The following is a 20,205-nucleotide window of genomic DNA, read 5'->3' on the forward strand; positions in this document are numbered from 1 at the left end:
ATTTTGAGGAACTTCCGAAAACGCACTTTTCTGAAAGATTAAAAAAACTTGAAAAGCGATTGACCAAGTGTATAGAGCTCCAAGGAGATTATGTTGAAAAATTAAAAAAAATTTACCCAAAAAAAAATTGTCTTTATACTTCATTCTAAGGACTTATTGAACTACCCTCGCATAATGTTCCTTTTGTATTCGTCACGTACCGGGCCGGCAGAGTTATTTACAGTAGTTGGTCGTGGATAATCCGCTCTCCCTTTTCAAATTTCTCTTCAAATTATTAACACTTTTTTTTAATTGATGAATTTTCTCATTACACTTATTTATAATTATAACTTATATACTGAAATACAATTTTCTATTTGAATTAAAAAATGTTGTCTTTTTTGGCGTATCTCATTCCATTTACGAGAAAAGTTCTATTAATTCCAATTTTAAGCATTAAAAAAAAAAGTTAGATATCTGAAGTCATCGAAACCCATAGATTCCGAATTATTATGTTTTAGGCTGCTAACTATGAAATTAAAAAAAATCTTCTTCTAAATTTTAATCCGAAAGCTTAACAAAGGACCCTTGAGTGTCGGCTACGCTATTGTGATAGCCTCTCTGCTTGTTATTTATGATCGTATTCTTATTTCAATTTCGGAAAGGATATTTTAAAGCCTTCAGACCATTTAAACGAGCTTCCTGGACCTTTAAGAATATCTACCTGAGTGTCTTTGGAGAATTTCTTTGTGATTCTTTGACCTAAAGAATTTTTAGTATATACTCAAAGATTCTTTTCGGTAGGGCATACACAATTTTATGGTAACTTAAAAAATCCTAGGAGCGGGGGGATCGCCGTTTCGCATCCATTGTAGATGCGCGTCTGTGCGGGCTAAACTATTTTTAAAGCCGGGAAAATTTGTTCTTTTAATATAATTTTTTCTCGTAAACGATGCAAGCTATAACAAAAAGACAAAAGGTATTTTCTGTAGACCTTTTCTAGATGTGTCCGTTGGAACAAGTGAACTTTTATATAAACATTTTTTCGTACATTTCATTTTGTTTTCGAGAAAATGCAAAAATTAAATTTTTCCGAAATAGTTTTTTTTTCAATGTGCAGCCGTGTCTTATGAAGAACGGAACTCACGATATATGAAATACTAATCATCAGCATATGCCGCTCTGTCCCCCTCCCAAACTTTTTGAAAAGTAGGGTTTTTTTTAGAAAATCCGCTCTCAATCATTTTAGAAAAACAGCTGCCTTTTTGACACTTTTAAAACTTTTTACTTTTTTTGGAGATCAATTAAAGGAACAAGATTTTCCACGCGGAACAAAAAAAATAAAAATGCTGTTTTTTCGGAAAATACTGCATTTTGAATAAAATTTCTATCAATGTTGAAGAATTTTCCGGTAATCTTCGAATAATTGTTAGAAACACAAAAATATTTTTTCTGTTAAACTGTGCAATACCGGTTCCTTTATTTTTACTATGTGTTCAAATACTAAACCATTTTGACATCATAAGCTAGACTTTTCTGAAAATTTTGTTTGACTTGAAATAGAATTAGCTTAAACTTGATCTAGAGATAGGTATATATTATAGTTTCTGATCCATTTCACGTAGTTTCAGTTGGTTTTATAAATGTTATGTAGTTTATAGAAAGTACCGTTTTTTATTGGCCATCTTAGATTTTCAGGGTGGTTACTGAACCAGGAAATCGGATAAACAGGAAATTTTTTTGTAGACCAGGAATTTTAAAAGTTTTTATTACAATATTTTTTGAATAATTTAAAAATAGGTCAACATAGATTAGCTAAAATATTTATAACGTTACATAAAGTTCAAAAACTGTAATCCCATTTCTGGAACACTTTCAATTTCCTAGGATTAACAAGGAACGTTTTAGAAAATGTCGAATACTCTCTAGCCACAAACAGCGTTTCTTCAGTTTGGCCAAGTAACTACTCCTATTCCTAGAAAATTTGAAACTTTCGAAGACTAGCAGGATATGTTTTTGAAAATTGTTGATATAATAATGGAGAAAAATTTAAAGTTATTTTATTCACTGTTTTTCATTAAAAATGATTTTTTTGATGATCATTAATAGACCGCACATTTTTTCCTCTATTTAAGTGACCAATTTAGAAATGAATTTTCAAACAAACAAAAAACATATTTCTTCTTCTAAGTAATCTAGAATACCTAACTTTTTTGTCGGAATACTTATGAGTACTTGTTAAAATAATTCTGAATGCTCAAAGAACATTCGTTTGCAAGATGCAAGTCGTTTCAAATCTGCAGGTGATGTAACTGATAGACGAATGTGATTGATGAATGTGATTATAGAATGTGATTTTATTAGGCAGTAAAGAACCAAGAATCTAGAAAATTTTGTCAAAAGCTAATAATAGATTTTCTATTTTGATAGGTTCTTTATGATGGGAAGCTGTCCAATGCAATTGTGTTTATGTATAATCCAGTAGCGACGGATTCCCAGCTATGTTTGCAGAGTGCACCAAAAGGAAACGTTTCTTACTTTGTACATACGCCACATGCACTGATGCTGCAGGTACTGCATACTTCTACTTTATTCTTTCATTAAATTTAATCTTTTTTCTTGAAACGAGAAACCAGCCAGATGGAAATTATATACATATAACTAAACTCGAGCCCCCTTGCTTCCTTTTTATCGCAATTCGCTGAAAAAACTCTGAATTGTTTAATAAAAATTATTTGAAAGCTTTGAGTCAGCCGAATTTTTTTCGACCTCCTTTTGCAAGCTTCAACTTTCAGCTGTTCCTAGAAAACGGTCGAATACAGAATATTGAAGGAATATCTGTGGATTTTTACAGATTTTTCCTCACGTTGACCTCGCTAAAGGAACAGGAGAAAGCTGATGCCTCAAAAAGGAGGCCAAAAAATTTTTTCCGGATGTTTTGCTCTGTAACTACATATTGAGAAACTTTTTGTAGAATACATGTAAACTCAACGTTAAATTATTCGCTACGTGCGCGTATAGTTTTTTTTTCTAATGGAAAAATAATTTTCAATTAAATAAAAATTTCTAATTACTATTTGCTTTTTATATTTATTTGTTTATTTCTCTTAAACCTATATTAATATTATTTTTCTGAAATTCTGTAGAAAATTTCGAAAATAATTTATTCTTCAATTAAATAGTTGAAGTTTAAAACAAAAAAGATGGATTCTCAATTAAAAGTATAATATTTTATATAAATTCACCAACAAATATTTTTATTTGAAACAAAACAATTGTAATTTTAATTTTCAAATAAAAAAAAATAATTTACAAATGAAAAGATATTTTAGTCGAGCATGAAATAAAATTTTAGGCTTATTATGATTTAAAGGGAAAAATAATTTATTATACGCAATACAAATTCCGAATAACTGTTTATTTTTTAAGTTTCTTTTTTATTTGCTTAAGGGTTATGTAAATATAATTCGGAAATCTTAGAAAGTTCTCAGGGGCCGTTTAAAAGAATATGTAACGGCCTGAAGGAGGGGGGGGGGGTCACCACTAGTGTTACGTCAATGTTATACTTATATATACTTACCATAGAGAAAGCTTACAAGAGGGGGCAGGGGGCTGTCGAAATGTCAGGAAAAAGCGTTACGTATTTTTTGAACGGTCCCTTAAATATTTTTAATGCCTCAAGAAGTTCTAAAATTGCCAAATATCTTTTAAACTAACTCGAATTATTCTTAAAATTGTTTTAGGATCGTTTGGATTCTTTTTTTTAATTTTGAAAATCTTTTGTAATATTTTTAAATCTTGTTGAATATTCTCTTAAAATTAATTTTTCATAATCAAGTTTAAGTTTAAGTTTTGGCACTGTCTATGGTTACGGAATTTTCAGTAACTCTAACCCCTTTTTCAGATTGTACAGGGCTAACGTTACGTAAAATTCCCTATCCGCAGACAGTGCGATTCGGCACTGTCTATTTTTACGAAATTTCCAGTAACTTTAACACTGAACGAGCTGAAAAAGTGCTTAGAGTTACGGAAAATTATGCAAAAGAAAAATTTGTCCTGAGATCTTCCAAATTCTTTTTTGAATATTTCGAAAACCTCACCGAATGTTCTAAAATCGTTAAAAATATTCTCTTAAAACTTAGTTTTGAAAATAATAAATCATTTTTAAGTTTTCCACAAATCTTAACAACATCTTACCAAATTCTTCGAAGATTATCTCGTTACTCATCTTGTCCATCAATATTTTCCTGCATATTATGTGCAGGAATTTCATGTCAATCGCGTTAATTTTACTCTTACTCTTTTTTTGATAGGTCCATGTGTCACTACCTTATAGCACAGCGAGTACAAAAATAGAATTACCTATTGCCACTTGTACTATTCACTCATCATTCAAGACAATGTCGTATATTTTTTCTCACTCTTTCCTTCGAACACCCTAATTATTGTTTTATGACGTTAATTTTCAGACCCATACTCTTCCTGCTTGCATTCAGTTAGTTGAAGATTCTTTGCAAGTTTTCAATTGATTCTGCCATAACAACCGTATTACCTGTGAACGATGACCCTCGTAGCCTTACTGTTTCGAGATCCACACTCGCGCTGCTATCTGTATACATTGGTCTTATTGCTCGTAGGAGCCATCCATTCACTTCATACTCTTTCCAGACTTCCCAATGTTCATTTTCATCCTCCTTTCCAAAAGCTTTTTCTAGGTCAATAAATGCACAGAAAACTTTTTTGCTACTCTTAAACTTTTTTCTGCAATCTGTCTTTAGCTGAATATTGGATCCGTACATGATTTTTCGGGCATAAATAAACTTTAGGTTTCTCATAGATTTTCTTCTGTTATTTTCATTACCTTACGAATAAGTGTTTTTGAGAATATTTTGCTGGCGGTACTTAATAAAGCTGATACCTCTATACTTTTTTCAGTTACTTTTATCTCCCTTTCTTTTGAATATTAATACGATAATCGCCTTTTCCCAATCGTGTGGGACTTCTCCCCTCTCGATACATTAATTTATGGATTCACACAGTCTATGCGGTATGTACTCGCCACCGTGTTTGAGCATTTCAGGGGCAAATTTTTCTGTCACAAAGGAAACGCGCGAATTTGGTCTAATGTTGTCGCCATTTTTGGATCCGCCATCATAAATTTTGCAATTTTACACAATTTTTAAAAATAATTACGAAGCATGGATTCCTAAAAGTCTAAGAATAAAGGTAAACATGCTGGAAACTGTAAACTGTACTTAACATTTAAAAATAAATACAAGAAAACAGGTGGTACATATATGTACCACTGCCCTTAAAAGGGTTAAACATTTCTGCGTTAATACTGGCTACACCAGCAGTCTTGCCCTTTTTAAGTTCTTAAGTCTATCCCTATTCTCAGTGGCACAGACTTTCTCAATTGAGTTTTTTCTAACGCATCGTGTTTGACATCGTAGTTGTGGTGCCCTATAGCTTCATCTTCAAATAATTCCCTAGAAGAGTCTTTTAAAGCGTCTTGTATCTCGCTGTATCATATAGCATTTCACATTTTCTGTTTCTCATGCTAGAAAACTCCGTACTTTTACTTCCCTTCATATTTTTATAAAGGAATTTCTTGCTTCCTTCAAATTCGTTTCGTATTTTCTTCTCTTCTTCTGTTTTGATTTCATCTTTACTTTCCCTGAGTAGTCGTTTAGCTTTCCTATTTCTGTGTCTGTATTGTAATCAGTTTACGTATATTTCTCTTCTCATCGCTAAGACATATTCCATCAGAGTCAATGCACCCTCTATATCTTTATTACTTATGAGCGGCTCCTAAGTTGCCCTACCTACCCAGTGGGCACTGGAACATCCTAAAGACGTCCTTATGACGTCTTTAAATGTCCCGAGACATACTTGGACATTGGCATCTAAGTCTCAGCGTTGTTATAAAGACAACTTTAGGACCTCCTAAAGACGTTCTATGTCTGGCCTAAAGTTGTCCCAAAGATGTCCGCAGGGCTGGTCCTAAAGACGCCGCAAAAAGACCCATAAGAGACATGATTATTTTTTCACGCTAAAAAGTGAAAGACCTCCCTGTGAGCACCAGTACATCAAAAGGACGTCCTAAAAACGTCTTTATATGTCCTACGACATTGTGAGTATAATGTGAGCCATTAAGAGTATGAAATTAAATTTCGAAACAGAACATTGTTGTAGGGCTTTAAAAAAGAAACATTTTTTTCTACCGACTACTTTCATATCGTGCGTTGCTTGGCTTAAAATGTTTTTGTTTTTTTGAGGTTTGAAAATGATATAACTTTAATAATTTTGCTTTTATCGAAAAAAGTGTTTGGAATAAATTGTTCGTGTTTCTGAGCATTATGGAAAACCATACATAGAATTTTCAAAAGTTGTTATGCTTCAAAAAAATTGTTATAATAACATTGAAAGGCTCCCCGAAAGAAACATTTATTTACTCCTGACTTTTTTTCATATCATGCGTTGTTTAGCTTAAAATGTTAATTTTCGTTTTGTTTTTTAGGATTTTGAAAATGCTACAACTCTGGCAATTTTAATTTTATTTTAAAAAATCATATGAATAAATTGTTCGTGTTTCAAAGTACTATGGACAACCGTAAATAGAATTTCCAAATCTGGAAAAAACATAGTTTCGAAAATTTTGAAAATGTGTTCAGTCATTGAGTTTTTATACAAAATGGCTGGTTAACGAACTCGTTCTTTCTTTTTGGGCCCTGAAAAAGTGTGCGGAAGCACACAATACTACAGACTACAGACAGACAGACAGATAGACACCTTCATAAAAAAAAGATTTTGTCTAGCTCAGGGAGTCTCAAAATGCGGAGATTTGATGAAAACCGACCATATCAGATTTTATGCAAAGCTAATACAATAATCTTGTCACCACCATTTAAAGTTCGCTTGGACACATCGTGATTCTTTATAACATCCTGGGGACATCCGTAGGTTGTCCTGCGGACGTCCTTAGGGTGTTATCAAGGACGTTCTGAGGACAACCTACGGACGTCCTCAGGATGTTATGAAGGATGTCCTGAGGACAACCTACGGACGTACTCAGAATGTTATAAAGGATCACGGTGTGCCTAAACGAACTTTAAATGGTGGTGACAAGATTATTGTATTGGTTTTGTATAAAATTTGATATGGTCGGTTTTTATCAAATCTCCAAGTTTTGAGACTCCCTGAGCCAGAAAAAAACTATTTTTATGAAGGTGTCTGTACAGAATATATGAATATGTATTCAGTAATGACGAGAACAGTAATGGCGACTGTGCGGCCTGGCACCAATGAGCAACACTGATGAAAAGTCGTTGCAGAAATAGGATGAGATGCGCAAACTGAAATTCTCCGGCGTGCGCGCGCACACCAGCGATAGAAATCTCAGACAATTCTCAGTGGAAAAAGCTTGGCCGGTTTGAGGCTATTTTAAGGTTCGATTTGAATGATTTAGTCTCTGAGATAGTCTAAGAGATTTGGGTCCTTTTCAAGGTCCTTTTAGTGGCCCCTTTAAGAGTAATGCGACGGTAATATAATGTTCCTTTTGTATTCGTCACGTATCGGGCGGGCAGATTTATTTATAGTAGTTGCCCGTCGCTAACCCGATTCTCCTTTTTAAAATTTTTCTTCTAATTTTTAACAATTTGTTTTCAATTGATGAATTTTCTCATTACACTTATTTATAATTATAACTTATATACTGATATACAATTTCTAGTTGAATTCAAAAATGTTGTCTTTTTTGCCATATCTCATTCCATTTACGAGAAACGTTGTATTAATTCCAATTTTAAACATTTATAAAAGAAAGTTAGATATCTGAAATCATCCAAACCCGTAGATTCCGAATTATTATGTTTTAAGCTGTTAACTATGAAATTTAAACAAATATATTTTTATTAATAGAATTTATCGTCTTTAAAATTTCTTAAAAGTAAATTTAAAATTATAGTGTTGAATTCACATTTCTAATTCAAGTTTCAAAATTCTTCATTTTTAAACGTTTGAAATTGTCCTATTATCGAAATGTTAATCTGAAATCACTCAATTACCAGATTTATCAATTCCAAATAACACTGTTTAGTTTTTAACGCTTTAAATTATAAATATAAAACTTTTCAATTTCAAACACTTTCAACTGCTAATTATTCAATTTTTAACGCTTTTATTTAGAAATGATACAAGTGCATTTTCGTTTCATCCAGTTCTTTTTTCAAAATTTAAGTTAATCTCCAATCAAAAACGTTTGTCAAAAATGGCCTCAGTAGTGTTTTTGGTCTAAATGAAACTAAATATGCGAAAAATTATTAACTAAAAGGAGTTAGAGTTTTGGGCCAGTATACCGACAACTCTAACATCCTTAATTTAATTTTCTTATCTGGTCGACATTTATCAAAATCAGCTAAGCAAAAAATTATTGCTGAAAACGTTCAAAAACTCTTGAAATTTTATAAATTTGTTAAATCTTATATTTCTAAATTGTTTATATTTTTAACGTTAGGAAATAAAAATCGAAAGGCGTGACGGCGCGCTTTGTGCGCGTACATTTACTACAAGTGTGTATATTTTTTTGTTAAATACGAATTTTGGTTTTATTACAGGACGTTAAAGCTGTAATCACGCATTCTATACATAGTACGCTGAATTCCATTGGAGGGATCCAAGTGCTTTTCCCTCTTTTTTCACAATTGGATATGCCTTACGATTGCGTATCCCCAAACGATATTCAAAGAGATCCTTCTTTGTGGTGAGATTTATATATAATTATCTACTTTATCTTAGAGTCTGAAAAGTCCCCTATTCGAAAAATTGTTCTAAATGTCCCTTAATTTACTTAAAATTACCCTAAAAGACCTCTATTTTATTTATAAGTTACAAAAAAGTCTTAAGGGGTTTACCACGATCACAAAATTCTAATTTCTTATTTCTAAATGTATGTTTATTGTTTTAATCCTAATTTAAAATTGTCAATTAATAACGGTTGTTCTCAGATTTTCTAAATTATGAATTGAAGAGGATTTTTTCCAGTCTAGTGTATTAGCGAATCCTTTCCTATGAATTTAACCTGAAAATATGCATTATAATAAATCAACTAAATATTTTATTAAATAAATAATGCTTTTTCAGATTCTAATAATTTTTATTTTAAAATATCAATTTTGGGTGTAAAATGCGAGCGTAATCTAAAATTGTTAAAAAAATATGAACCTTTAAAATCTAATGATTTTTGTTTAAAATAACCGATTCCCTAGGAAAAAAATTTAGCGTGTAATTCTTCAAACATCGAGTTCAATCTTTAATGAATTTTGTTTTCAACCACCAATTTTTAGTTAAAAACGCTCAAATAACCGAAGATTGTTAAAAGTTGTGAATCTTCTTTAAAATCTATTTTTTTAAACTGATATAACCAATTTTGCCGAAAAACAGTAACATAATCCAAAATTGTTCAAAGATTCTAAATCTTGTTTAAATAACAATAATTTTTGTTTTAAAGTACCAATTTTGAAGCGTAAAACGCTGACCTAACTAATACATTTTCAAACATTATGAACCTTGAAAATATAATAGTTTTTGTTTGAATTAACCAGGTTCCTGTGAAAATAACTAACCTGAAACTTTTCAAAAGTTGAAAATCTTATTCAATCTATAATGATTTTTCTTCCCAAATACCAGTCTTCTTAAAAATCTATTTTTTATTTTAAAAATAGCAATTTCCGTCAAAAAAACATTAACAGAATCCATAATTATTTCAAGACTCTTAATTTTGCTCTAATTCCTATGATTTTTGTTTTACAAAACAAATTTTTTGTTTAAAATGCTGAAATAACTTAAGACTGCAAGCTTTCGTAAAACTTCTTTGAGATCTATTTTTTAAAGTAAAAATATCAATTTCCAACGAAAAAAACGAACACAATTCAAAATTCTTAAGAGATTCCTCTTCTTCCAATTATAATGATTTGTGTTTTAAAATATAAATTTTTAGCTTAAAACGCTAACATAACCCAAAATTGATGAAGATAGGGAATCTTGCTGATGATGCTTGTTTGATAATGCTCAGTTCCAGTGAAAAAAACGAACACAACATGTTTTCATATTATACACTGTAAAAAAAGTTGGTGTAAATTTACATCCTGCGACGATGGAAATTATTTTATCGGTGTGGCACATAGTAAATAAGCAGAATTCTGTGAAAATTATACTCCAACATCCTTTATAGTTATTGAGAATAACATTTTATATAATTATATAGTATTATATATAATAGTATATTGTATATAATAGCATCTTTATATAATATCCTTTTATAAGTTTCCAATTTGGCCAAAACCGTGAAAGAACCTTAATATCTATTTGACGTACAAAACAACAAACGAAATGCGGCACCAAATGGTAAGTGGCCGTTCGAGCGTCTCCGGAACTTATCGTTTGGCACGAATTGCACTCGCTAGTCCCGAATGGTCAAAATTTACATCCTGCAAATAATTTTTTGGTATTCATCCGCACGGACATACTCCCTCGCGATAGAAAAGTACACACAAAATAGATCAATGTTTAACAAACTAGTTGAATCCTCAACCAAAAAAGAATCATTTTCAAGTAGTTGTTCTTTAAACAAAAAAAGATTAAATATGTCTTAAAAACGAAGAATTTTTTATCATGAAGATTAATTTTTCACAAAAAATTTTTGACTTTTTAACTAAAATGTTGAACCTTTAACCATAAAGTGACTATTTGACATAATAATTACATTTTCAACCAAATATGTAGATATATTCTCAACGAAAAATTTAATAGTTCATATTTATATATAAAAAGATTTTAATTTCAAACTAAATAGTTGCAATTTTTATTTCCAAAAGATTAAATATTTACCAATAGATATAAATTTTCAATAAAAAAAGATGAATTTTAGACGAAGCGAATATTTACTAGTCGAGAAAGAAATGATCAATTATGATTAGAAGAGAAAAACAATTTTGAATTTAAAATCAATATCCGGTTAAACACGCGATGGCCACGAAAAGTGGAAAAACAGAAAAGGTAACCCAAGAAATAAGGATTCTAAGATGAAGTGTTTCAAGTACGATAAAGTTGGACGTCGGGCGAAAAACTGCAAGACAGCGAAAAAACCAACAGAGCAAACCTCAAACGACAAAATTTCCGACGAAGATTTGCCTATGATCGTAACGTTGGAGGTGGCAACAGAAAAAATATTTAAAATCGGAAATGGTGTGAAATTTGACGGTTGGTGCCTAGATAGCGGTTGTACATCTCATACGTGCAACGACATCGAATTGTTCCCTGAAATTAATAAAAGTTGTAATGGAGGAAAAGTGAATCTAGCCGGCAATGAAACTAGGAAATATTAGGAAAAGGTATCTTCTAATCATCTATGACGGAAGTCGAAGTTGCGAGAAAAGCGGTTAAATTTCGCGACGCCTTGTACGTTCCCGATTTACTTACAATTCTTGTCTCGGTGGGAAAAATTACCGATAAAGGTTACAAGGTTATTTTTACAAACACTAAGGCTGAGATGGTTGATTTAGATAAGAAAGTATTGCTTACTGGTAAACGTGAAAAGCAATTATATTATTTTCGAGATCCTAACGTCTTCGAGTGTAACAAGATTTTCGAAGCAGTTGCCGCAGCTAGAAAGCCGAAGGAAAATCGCCTTAATAATTAGCATATCAGGCTGCAACATTTGATTGTTCAATTTCTTCATCACGCAAAAAGGGCTGGCTGTATTCAAGAAATCAAAGTCGATGGTGCAGACGAAGATTTCGAATACAGTGTCTACATCAAGGGGAAGATGTGTGGGTGATCACACGCACTCTGATTTTTGTGCTCATATGCGTGTCGCTTCGCTCATAATGAAAAAATATTTCTTCATATTTACCGGCGATTCATCTGGGTGATGTGAGGTAAAATTTATCAGTCAGAAGAGTGATAACGGATAACGGAAAGGAATACTCCAATGAAAGTTTCAACGGATTACTTAAGAAGCACGGAATAATGTGAAGATTGACGTTTGTTTACAATCCACATCAGAACGTAACATATTTGGTAGGTGAAAAGGGAGAATAAATGATAATTGTCATTTATGTAGATCTCGGATTTTGGACAGAAATTAGCTGATCTTTTTGAGAAAGAAATAGGCGAACTCAAACTTCCTTTGGGGATACATTTCACCGAAAGCGAAGAGGAAATCCTCATCAATCAGAAGATGTATATCAAGGACCTTATTCAGAGATTCGGAATACCATATTGAAACTCTCTTATAACATCTATGGCTGTCGGGTGAAGCTTGTGAAGGTTGAAAAATGGTTGGATTCAGATGGCGAAAAACCTCCTATCCTGAATTAATTGGATGCCTGCTGTACTTTTCAGTGGCAACGCGTCCAGAATTCGCTCACACGGCAAGTGTGTTGATTCAATTTAAGAGGGCTGTGTACATGTGCTTTTGGAGACATGTCGTCTAGGTGTAATTTCTCCGAAAGAATTGGGAAATATATGACTTATGTAGTATGTCTGGATTAGGAAAATAACGAATAATGTCTGTGTTTAATCAAAAGTGAAATAATGTTTATTATATTAAAAATATGATTGGTCAAAGTTACCCTAATGTTGATGGCCAATTTCTCGGCTTATAATGATTATTTCGAAAATTGTATATAAAGATGAACGTAGATAAATTCTTTCTGAAAAGATTGACAAGTATGAAAGAATTATTGCTGTTAAAGAAACACTAAAAAACATGCTTAAACGAAAAGCATTTTTGGGTTAAATTTAAGGCAAGTAACTACCGATCCTAGCGCGAAATGCTAGAGAGAGCGTTGGGCACGCCTACACTGTTGTACTCAATGCATACCCTTTACCTCACCTCGGAAAGTTGCAGGGCTCGTAAGGGCCTACCTACGCAAACTGGAATTTACATCTGGCACGATTTCCCAAGAAAACCTTCTTGGATTCATTTCTGAATTTTCTATTTAGCCACCAATGAAATGAACGAAATTTTAAAGTTCCCAAGAAATATGCTAAAAATACTAGTCTGACGTTCAACGGATTTGGGCGTTTCTTGAAATTCTGATTCAAATGGTATATATTTTTAGGAGTCACTTTTTGCATGAAAAATTGAATCTAATAATTCTTAAAAAGTAGGGTAAGTTTGGCCAAGCCTATTTTTGATATAATAAACATTATTTCACTCTTGAAGCTAGATATTTAACAACAGTTTCGACATGTCTCCAATTTTAATAATTGATATTGATATTGAAATCATACTTGGTCAAAGTTACCCTACTTTTGAAGAATAATTTCACGGTTTGTAACGATTATTTAACAATAAAAAATAAGATTCTTATATTGAAAACGTCTTTTTCTAATAGAATGAGAAATTGCAATCCAAATTTGTATTTTATATCAAGTTATTTCGAATTTATCTCCACCATATGTTTCGATCAGACGAAAATTGAAAAAGAGCATTTTCAACGTCTCAAACTTTATTTCGACTCTTTACGGTTAGTTAATGAAAAACTATTGTTAACAATTATTAGTTGTGTGGTATTCTTGGATTCAACGGGAACAGAAAAAGTGAAAATTCTATTCCTCTCAATCGACTTAGTAAAATTTAACGAAAGCATTTGTTTAACCTATGTTTTATTATTAAATATTTCTAAAACTTATAAATTCGAAAAATATTCAAATTTATATTTATTTACATTTTAATATTTCATTTAAACGTCTTCAAAAATGCATCAAAGAAATCTATTTAAATGTGTGAATTAAAATAATTTTAACTCTAGAGAGGCGGACTTGAATTGATAAAATTAAACTTTCAAAACTTATATCCCACATGAAGGAATTAAAATAGTTTATTACACATATTTTGTGAATGTAATAGAAGGAATTAAATAATCTCAAAATATGAACACTTTTGGGAAATAGAAGACATCTCTGTGAGGTAATCTGTCGGTACGATTACAAGGAAGAAAACACGTTCTCTTTTGATGAATAGGAATCTATGTGGTTAAGATTCAAAATATTGACCGATTTTTATCAACCTTTTTTTGATTTACTCAGAATAATATAACGATGCTAATGCAGTATATTAAAATTGTATCAATGAATACTGTATAAAATTCGGATTTATCTCCGCCGTGTCTAATCTCAAACAATGGGAAGGTCTTGCGAGGCCAAAAACCGTCCGCTCGACAAACTACGACCCGCCGCGAGGGTAGCGGTGTTAAAACAATGCCTGACCCAAGGTGACGGTCCCCTGATGATTGGCTGTCAAAATTTTTTTTGTCACTAAAAAGCTCCACCCTTTTGGGCGTTCTTATCATATTTCTGTGTCTCTCGCACACTCAACTCAGAGTTCCCATGCTAGTACACAGCCCTCTTAAGAATTGCTTCAGTAAGACTCATTGGTACGCAGCGAAGACTGTACTTCGATATTTGAAGGGCATTGAAGACTGTGAGATTTTTTAATGGACACGAGGAGAGTCCTCTCTCTTGATGGGCTTCTTGGAAGCAGATTGGGGAGGCTTTATAGATGACAGACATTTCTTCACCGGATATACATTTATGACGATCAAAGCAGTAATATCCTGGGATTCAAGAAAGGAACGTATTTTGTCTCTGTCAACAACAGAATCAGAGTACATGGCCAAAGATCGGCAGCCAATCCGGTTTATCATGCACGATGAAGACACACTTTTATCAGGCCTCAACCTGAGCAGGGTCTTCGTTTACTGGAACTATATAAAGATCAATCTGTTTATCTAGAGATTGTATCAAGGGGTAGTGTAGGATTTGTTCATTTAAATGTGTTCCAACCTTTGTCTTTATTTATCGCGTACGACGTTTCTTCTTTATCGTGTCAAGACCTCTGAACGGGTTAGTTGATTCACAACAAGTGTGCAAGACTCTATGTATCTTTTCTTTGATCTATTTAATTGTATTGTTCTTTATTCGCAAATTCTGTGTTTGTTTATATGCGCTGGTTTCCCTGAACATTGCTAACAGTAAATTTGAATTAAATAAATTGATGGTGCAAAAAATTCTTTATCTTTATTAATAGACAAATACATATACCCTCATTTAATGTGGTCAAGGTTTTATGAATAGAATCCTATTGTCATTTTTAATACATGTGGTCAAAAAGTGGACAACAATGTTTTTATCTTTATTATTAAATAATCATTTATAAATTGAGTTTTTAAATTGTGCGACTTAAAGTCATATTCAAGCAGTATGAAACCAATTAGGGTTTCAACAACAATGAGTACGATATTTCCAAGAATTTAATTTCACGTATTTTTTAGATAGGATATACCTATATCGAAATGTCTTGTCCTTCAAAAATTTGGGATGAGTATTCAAATATTTATCATAAGCTTGGCCAATCGTCCCAAATTCGTCTATGGAATTGTCTCTTCCCTTTTCCATCTCCCATCATTTTTCGGAACAACTATACGGAGAGAAATTTCAGGAGATTAATTCCCGACAATGCTCCTTGATATTATCACGATTTGGTGCGAGAACTAAGATCTCGGAACCCTTGCTTTTAAAGCATTGGTCTCGAAGTTTCAGGCATTAGGCCGCGCTTTTTTGCTCTCAGGTCTCGCATTCTCTGCTTTTATATTATCGAGCCTGAGACTTTAAATCACATTAAAATTGTAGCTCTTAAATTATGCGCTTCCGTGAAATAATCTCTTGTAATTTCTCTCGTTATAGGCAGAGCTATTATATAAGCCAAATTTTAAATAATTGATCAAATCTGTCTTTCTTTCAGTTCTAAATTATTGGGGTTTATTTGCGATATGATGGAGAGTTCGCAAACGGTCCAGCAGCAAATGGTACTAAACAGAGGGTTTGCTGTAATTAGTTACATGCTTCAAAGAGCGAGCCGGGAACACTTGACGATAGAAGTTTTGACCTCATTTTTAGAGTTGACGAAACACCTCGTTACGAGCCTCAGTGCCAATAGCGATTTGTTGCTGAAGCAGGTAAATTAAATAGTTTACCCGTTCCAAAAAAGTTATTGGGAAAAAATCATTTTTTTTATTTTATATCAAAAATACTAAAAAAATATAGATTCCAAGAAAGATAATGTATAATTCTCAATAATTATTAGTGCAATGAATCATACATCCAATTTTCGTAATTTCATAATTGTTTATTCCATATTTAATATTAATTTTAATCATTCTCTTACTTGTAGCTTTGTTGATCTTATTTATTTTGGGACGACTGAAAAATCCCCCAAAAAATTCCTGAAAATAAAATTTCCGAATAATAAAATTCTCAAATAATAAAATTTTCGAAAAATAAAAATCTCGAACGGTTTATGATATTACAACATTGGAAAATTCCTCACAGTTTATAATATTACCGAATTTTAAAATTCCCCAATAATAAAATTTCCCACAGAAAATTGCGGAATTGTATAAATACCCCAACCAGAAAACTCCCGAATTCAGATTCTTTTCGTTTAATATTATTTATGTATCAAAAATACATTAATTAAATATTTTCTTACACATTTTTTTTCATCTTTGGAGATTTTCAAATTATTATTTGAAGTTAAAAAAACAATAATTGAGAAATATATATTTCTGGATAAAAAAACATTTTTTTAAATTTTGTTATAAAAATATTTGACTATTTTGTTTTTATAAATAAATATTATTTATTGAGAAACAGTTTGCTTAATTGTTTAATTCTGGAATTTCCTAATTCAGATATTTTATAATTCGGCATTTTTCTGTTGTGAATTTTATTATTAGGGAATTTTCTAATTCGGTCATCTTATAATCTTACGGGAATTTAATTATTCGAAAATTTTTAAATTCCGTAATATCATGCAGTGTTGCAATACAATGTGCCGAAAGTTTTATTTTACGGAATTTTCTAGTCTTCTCAAGGTTTTCCCTTTTTTACTATCTCAGTTGCATATTTGAAATGTGTTTAAATACAATATATTCTAATAATTTATTGAATTGTCTTGAAAATTTCATTTATATGTATACACAACGCTGCAAAGTACATTAAACATTTTTGTGAACATTTTTAAGCTACGTAATAATTGGACTGCATGAAATCTACCGACTTCTCAAGCTTTCTCAATATCTATATCGATCTTTATTTCTATGTCTCGTGTTGTTTATATCAATTTATATCAATTTCTTTAATAATTGACTTTCAATTCGCGCATGTAAAAATGTTTTAAGTACTATATAAAATAAGGAATTCCCTTACATGTTGAAATGATAATCAGCATGTTAATTTTAATGCATGATTTAGGCAGAGGCATTATTTTTAAAGAGTTTTTAATTAAAAATTTAGTTTCTACGACATAGGATGTTAGAGATTTTCGAGAAATTTTGAAGTATTTTAAGGAATGTCTGAGAACCGTTCCGAGAACGGGATTCTTGAAGATTTTAATGAATTTTAAGGGATTTAACGAGATTTAAAAGATTTGCAGAGATTCCTTCATATTTCAAAGAATTTTAAGGGATTTACAAAACAATTGAAAGGCTTGTACAAGATTTTGAGTGTGTTCATGATATTTCAAAAAAATGTAAGGGATTACATTTTTTTTTTAATTTTTACAAAGTCGATTCAAGAATTAATTATTTTTTACCAACTTATTGGAAAAGTTAATTTTTTCAATTCCATGAATTCTTTCATTTTATAAGTCGTGGGCATTCCAGGAATTAAGAAAATTGGGGGAATGTAAAAAACCGAACTTCAGGCAATTCAGAAAATTCAATGATGCCCGTGAATTAAAAGAATTCAGAGAATTCGAGGAATTTTAGAAATTCAATGACATTAGGGAATCCCTGAAACTCTAGGACTTCAAAAAATGCATGAAATTCAGATAAAGGCCGACAAATTTGAGGAATTCAAAACAATTCTTGAGAATTAGATAAATGCAGAAGAATTCTATGAACTTAAGGAATTGAGGGAAATTCACCGAATTCAAGGAATCGAGGAAATTCAAAGAATTCAGGGAATTTTACAGTATGCAAAGAACTCGACAGAATTTAAAGCAATTCAAGTGAATTAAAAATAATTCTAAGTAAAGTACTAAAATAGTGAGTATTGATTACTAAACTTGTTTGCTATTTGCCGCGCATGCGTTATAAAAATTAGTTAAAAAGGAGAATTTTATCTACGACAAAAGATTTCTTTGCTTAATTAAATATAGCATGTAAATTGACTTGGTTCTATATTTTAGACTACTTTGGCATTCATGCCTTATGATTTGCCAATCATTGGCACTTATGCCTTTTTGAAATTTCAAGCGTTTGCATGTATGCACTTTTGGAATTTAAAATCTTGGGACTTATGTCCTTTTTGAGATCCGAATTTTGGTTATTAAAAAGTTGGGATAAGGGGGTTCCTGAGGGATAAGGAGGGTTCCGTGGTGTAGGTTGGATCTAGTGGGATAACTGGGTTTCGTTACAGAGAAAGTCTCATGGGATGAAGGGGGTTCCAAGGGTTAGGTGTCGTGCCATATTTTGTGTTTCGAAATATAGGTTAGGCCAAAGGGCTTATGTGTTGTCGGGGAGTTCTGAAGAACATGTGGGGTCCTGAGTGTTAGATGTTTTCCCGAGGATTAGCGATAGAGATTATACTTAAACGTGGATGGCTATGAAACCCTAAAAACGAGGGGCTAACTCGAAAAGCAGAGTGCTTAGTTTCGTTACTTAGACCAAGCCTATCCAGCGAAGTGAAACTTCCTCAAAGTCCAGATAGTGCGTTTCCACCACTACTTCTCTCTGCTTACTCGAGAGAGCTTGACTGTTGGTTCCGATTTGAAGTGGAATAAGAAGTGTAGGGTGTAGTTGGAATAATCACATCTGCGATTTCAGTTTCGATAAATATTCCCGGAATTTCCCCTCGCTGGACAGACATAGCTTAGACGACCAACGTCAGATTGTTCGTTTTAGATGTTACACTTCGCAAGAGGTTATTTTAGTACGAAGGTATCTGTCTGTTAATTTTATTTAAAAGGGTGGAGAGTAGCTTCTTTGTAATAAAACAGAGTAGGCTCGAGTAAAGTCCGGTAGATTGGTGTATGCGAGGAACAGGCAGACCTATGGTGATGCAGATGGTTTATTTTTCATTCCTGACCTGGCAGCTACTGGACCACGTTCTCTTCAACCCAGCTTTGTGGATATACACTCCAGCACCGGTGCAAATCCGTCTCTACTCTTACCTAGCGACGGAATTTCTCAGCGACACGCAAATCTATTCCAACGTAAGGCGGGTGTCGACTGTCATGCAGACTGTTCATTCTCTCAAGTACTACTATTGGGTTGTTAATCCTCGAGCGAAGAGTGGAATTACGCCCAAGGGACTCGGTAAGTCGATGTGTTCAATGTTCATAATAATTACTTATGTATTAATTTATTATATGCAAGTACCTTCGATTGCAGTGCACTTGTAGCACTAATTCACATAAACGATTACTTGGATTTCAATATTAATAATGCTTATGACTTTCAGGCCTCCGATTCACGCTACTATTGACACTTTTTTAACGGTGCAAATATTGTGATACTATTTGAACAAATATATATGTTAATGCTACTATTTTTTCAAATTGCTCCATAGTGCAGCTATGTTTTTACTTTAACCTTTAAGCATGTATGTGATTTCATTTTTGAACTAACGTGGACCTCAGATCTCACAGACCACTATTTAAATTTATATATAATGAAATCACTGAAGAAGTCTTTGTTTTCTTACTTATACAGGCACATAAAGGACCATTGGAATAAGTTAGAAATGACCAAAGTTTATCAACATTGATTATTATTAATATTTTGCAACAGTGAGGAAGAAAGACGCATTTTAGAAGCATGTGCGGTCTAGGAAACCGCACTTTAACACGCCCACACTAATTTGTCCGTTTTTGCTCAAGTGAGAGATAATTAGCATGTAACATTGTTCCTTGGATGGATGCGTTCCATACTCTGGGGTTCCTGCATCAAGCTGAAGTTTATATTTAACGTCTTGCATTTCAAATGCCATGGATATGTGGTCTCATGGACCGCTAATGAGCTTGCGATTCATATTACTCGCCAATTACACGCAGCACCACACGTTGACCACCTACTTTGGTGAAAGCGTAACTAAAGCTGACGCTACTATTAACGGCAGCCTCCAGAGGTCAGTTACATTAGCCTGCACCCCCCCCCC

General features: G+C 32.4%; 1 protein-coding gene across 1 annotated transcript in view; it reads left to right on the forward strand.

Annotated features, from left to right (window-relative positions):
- LOC117172865 (neurobeachin-like) overlaps positions 1-20,205 on the forward strand; it is an 825,867-nt gene that overhangs the window by 598,517 nt on the left and 207,145 nt on the right. Inside the window, exons 11-14 of the mRNA XM_033361129.1 lie at positions 2,410-2,550; positions 8,595-8,740; positions 15,788-16,001; positions 19,142-19,364. Of these exons, the coding sequence (XP_033217020.1) occupies positions 2,410-2,550; positions 8,595-8,740; positions 15,788-16,001; positions 19,142-19,364 (724 nt within the window). The remainder of the gene's footprint in view (positions 1-2,409; positions 2,551-8,594; positions 8,741-15,787; positions 16,002-19,141; positions 19,365-20,205) is intronic.

Source organism: Belonocnema kinseyi, chromosome 5, assembly GCF_010883055.1.
Source record: "Belonocnema kinseyi isolate 2016_QV_RU_SX_M_011 chromosome 5, B_treatae_v1, whole genome shotgun sequence".
Taxonomy (NCBI): domain Eukaryota; kingdom Metazoa; phylum Arthropoda; class Insecta; order Hymenoptera; family Cynipidae; genus Belonocnema; species Belonocnema kinseyi.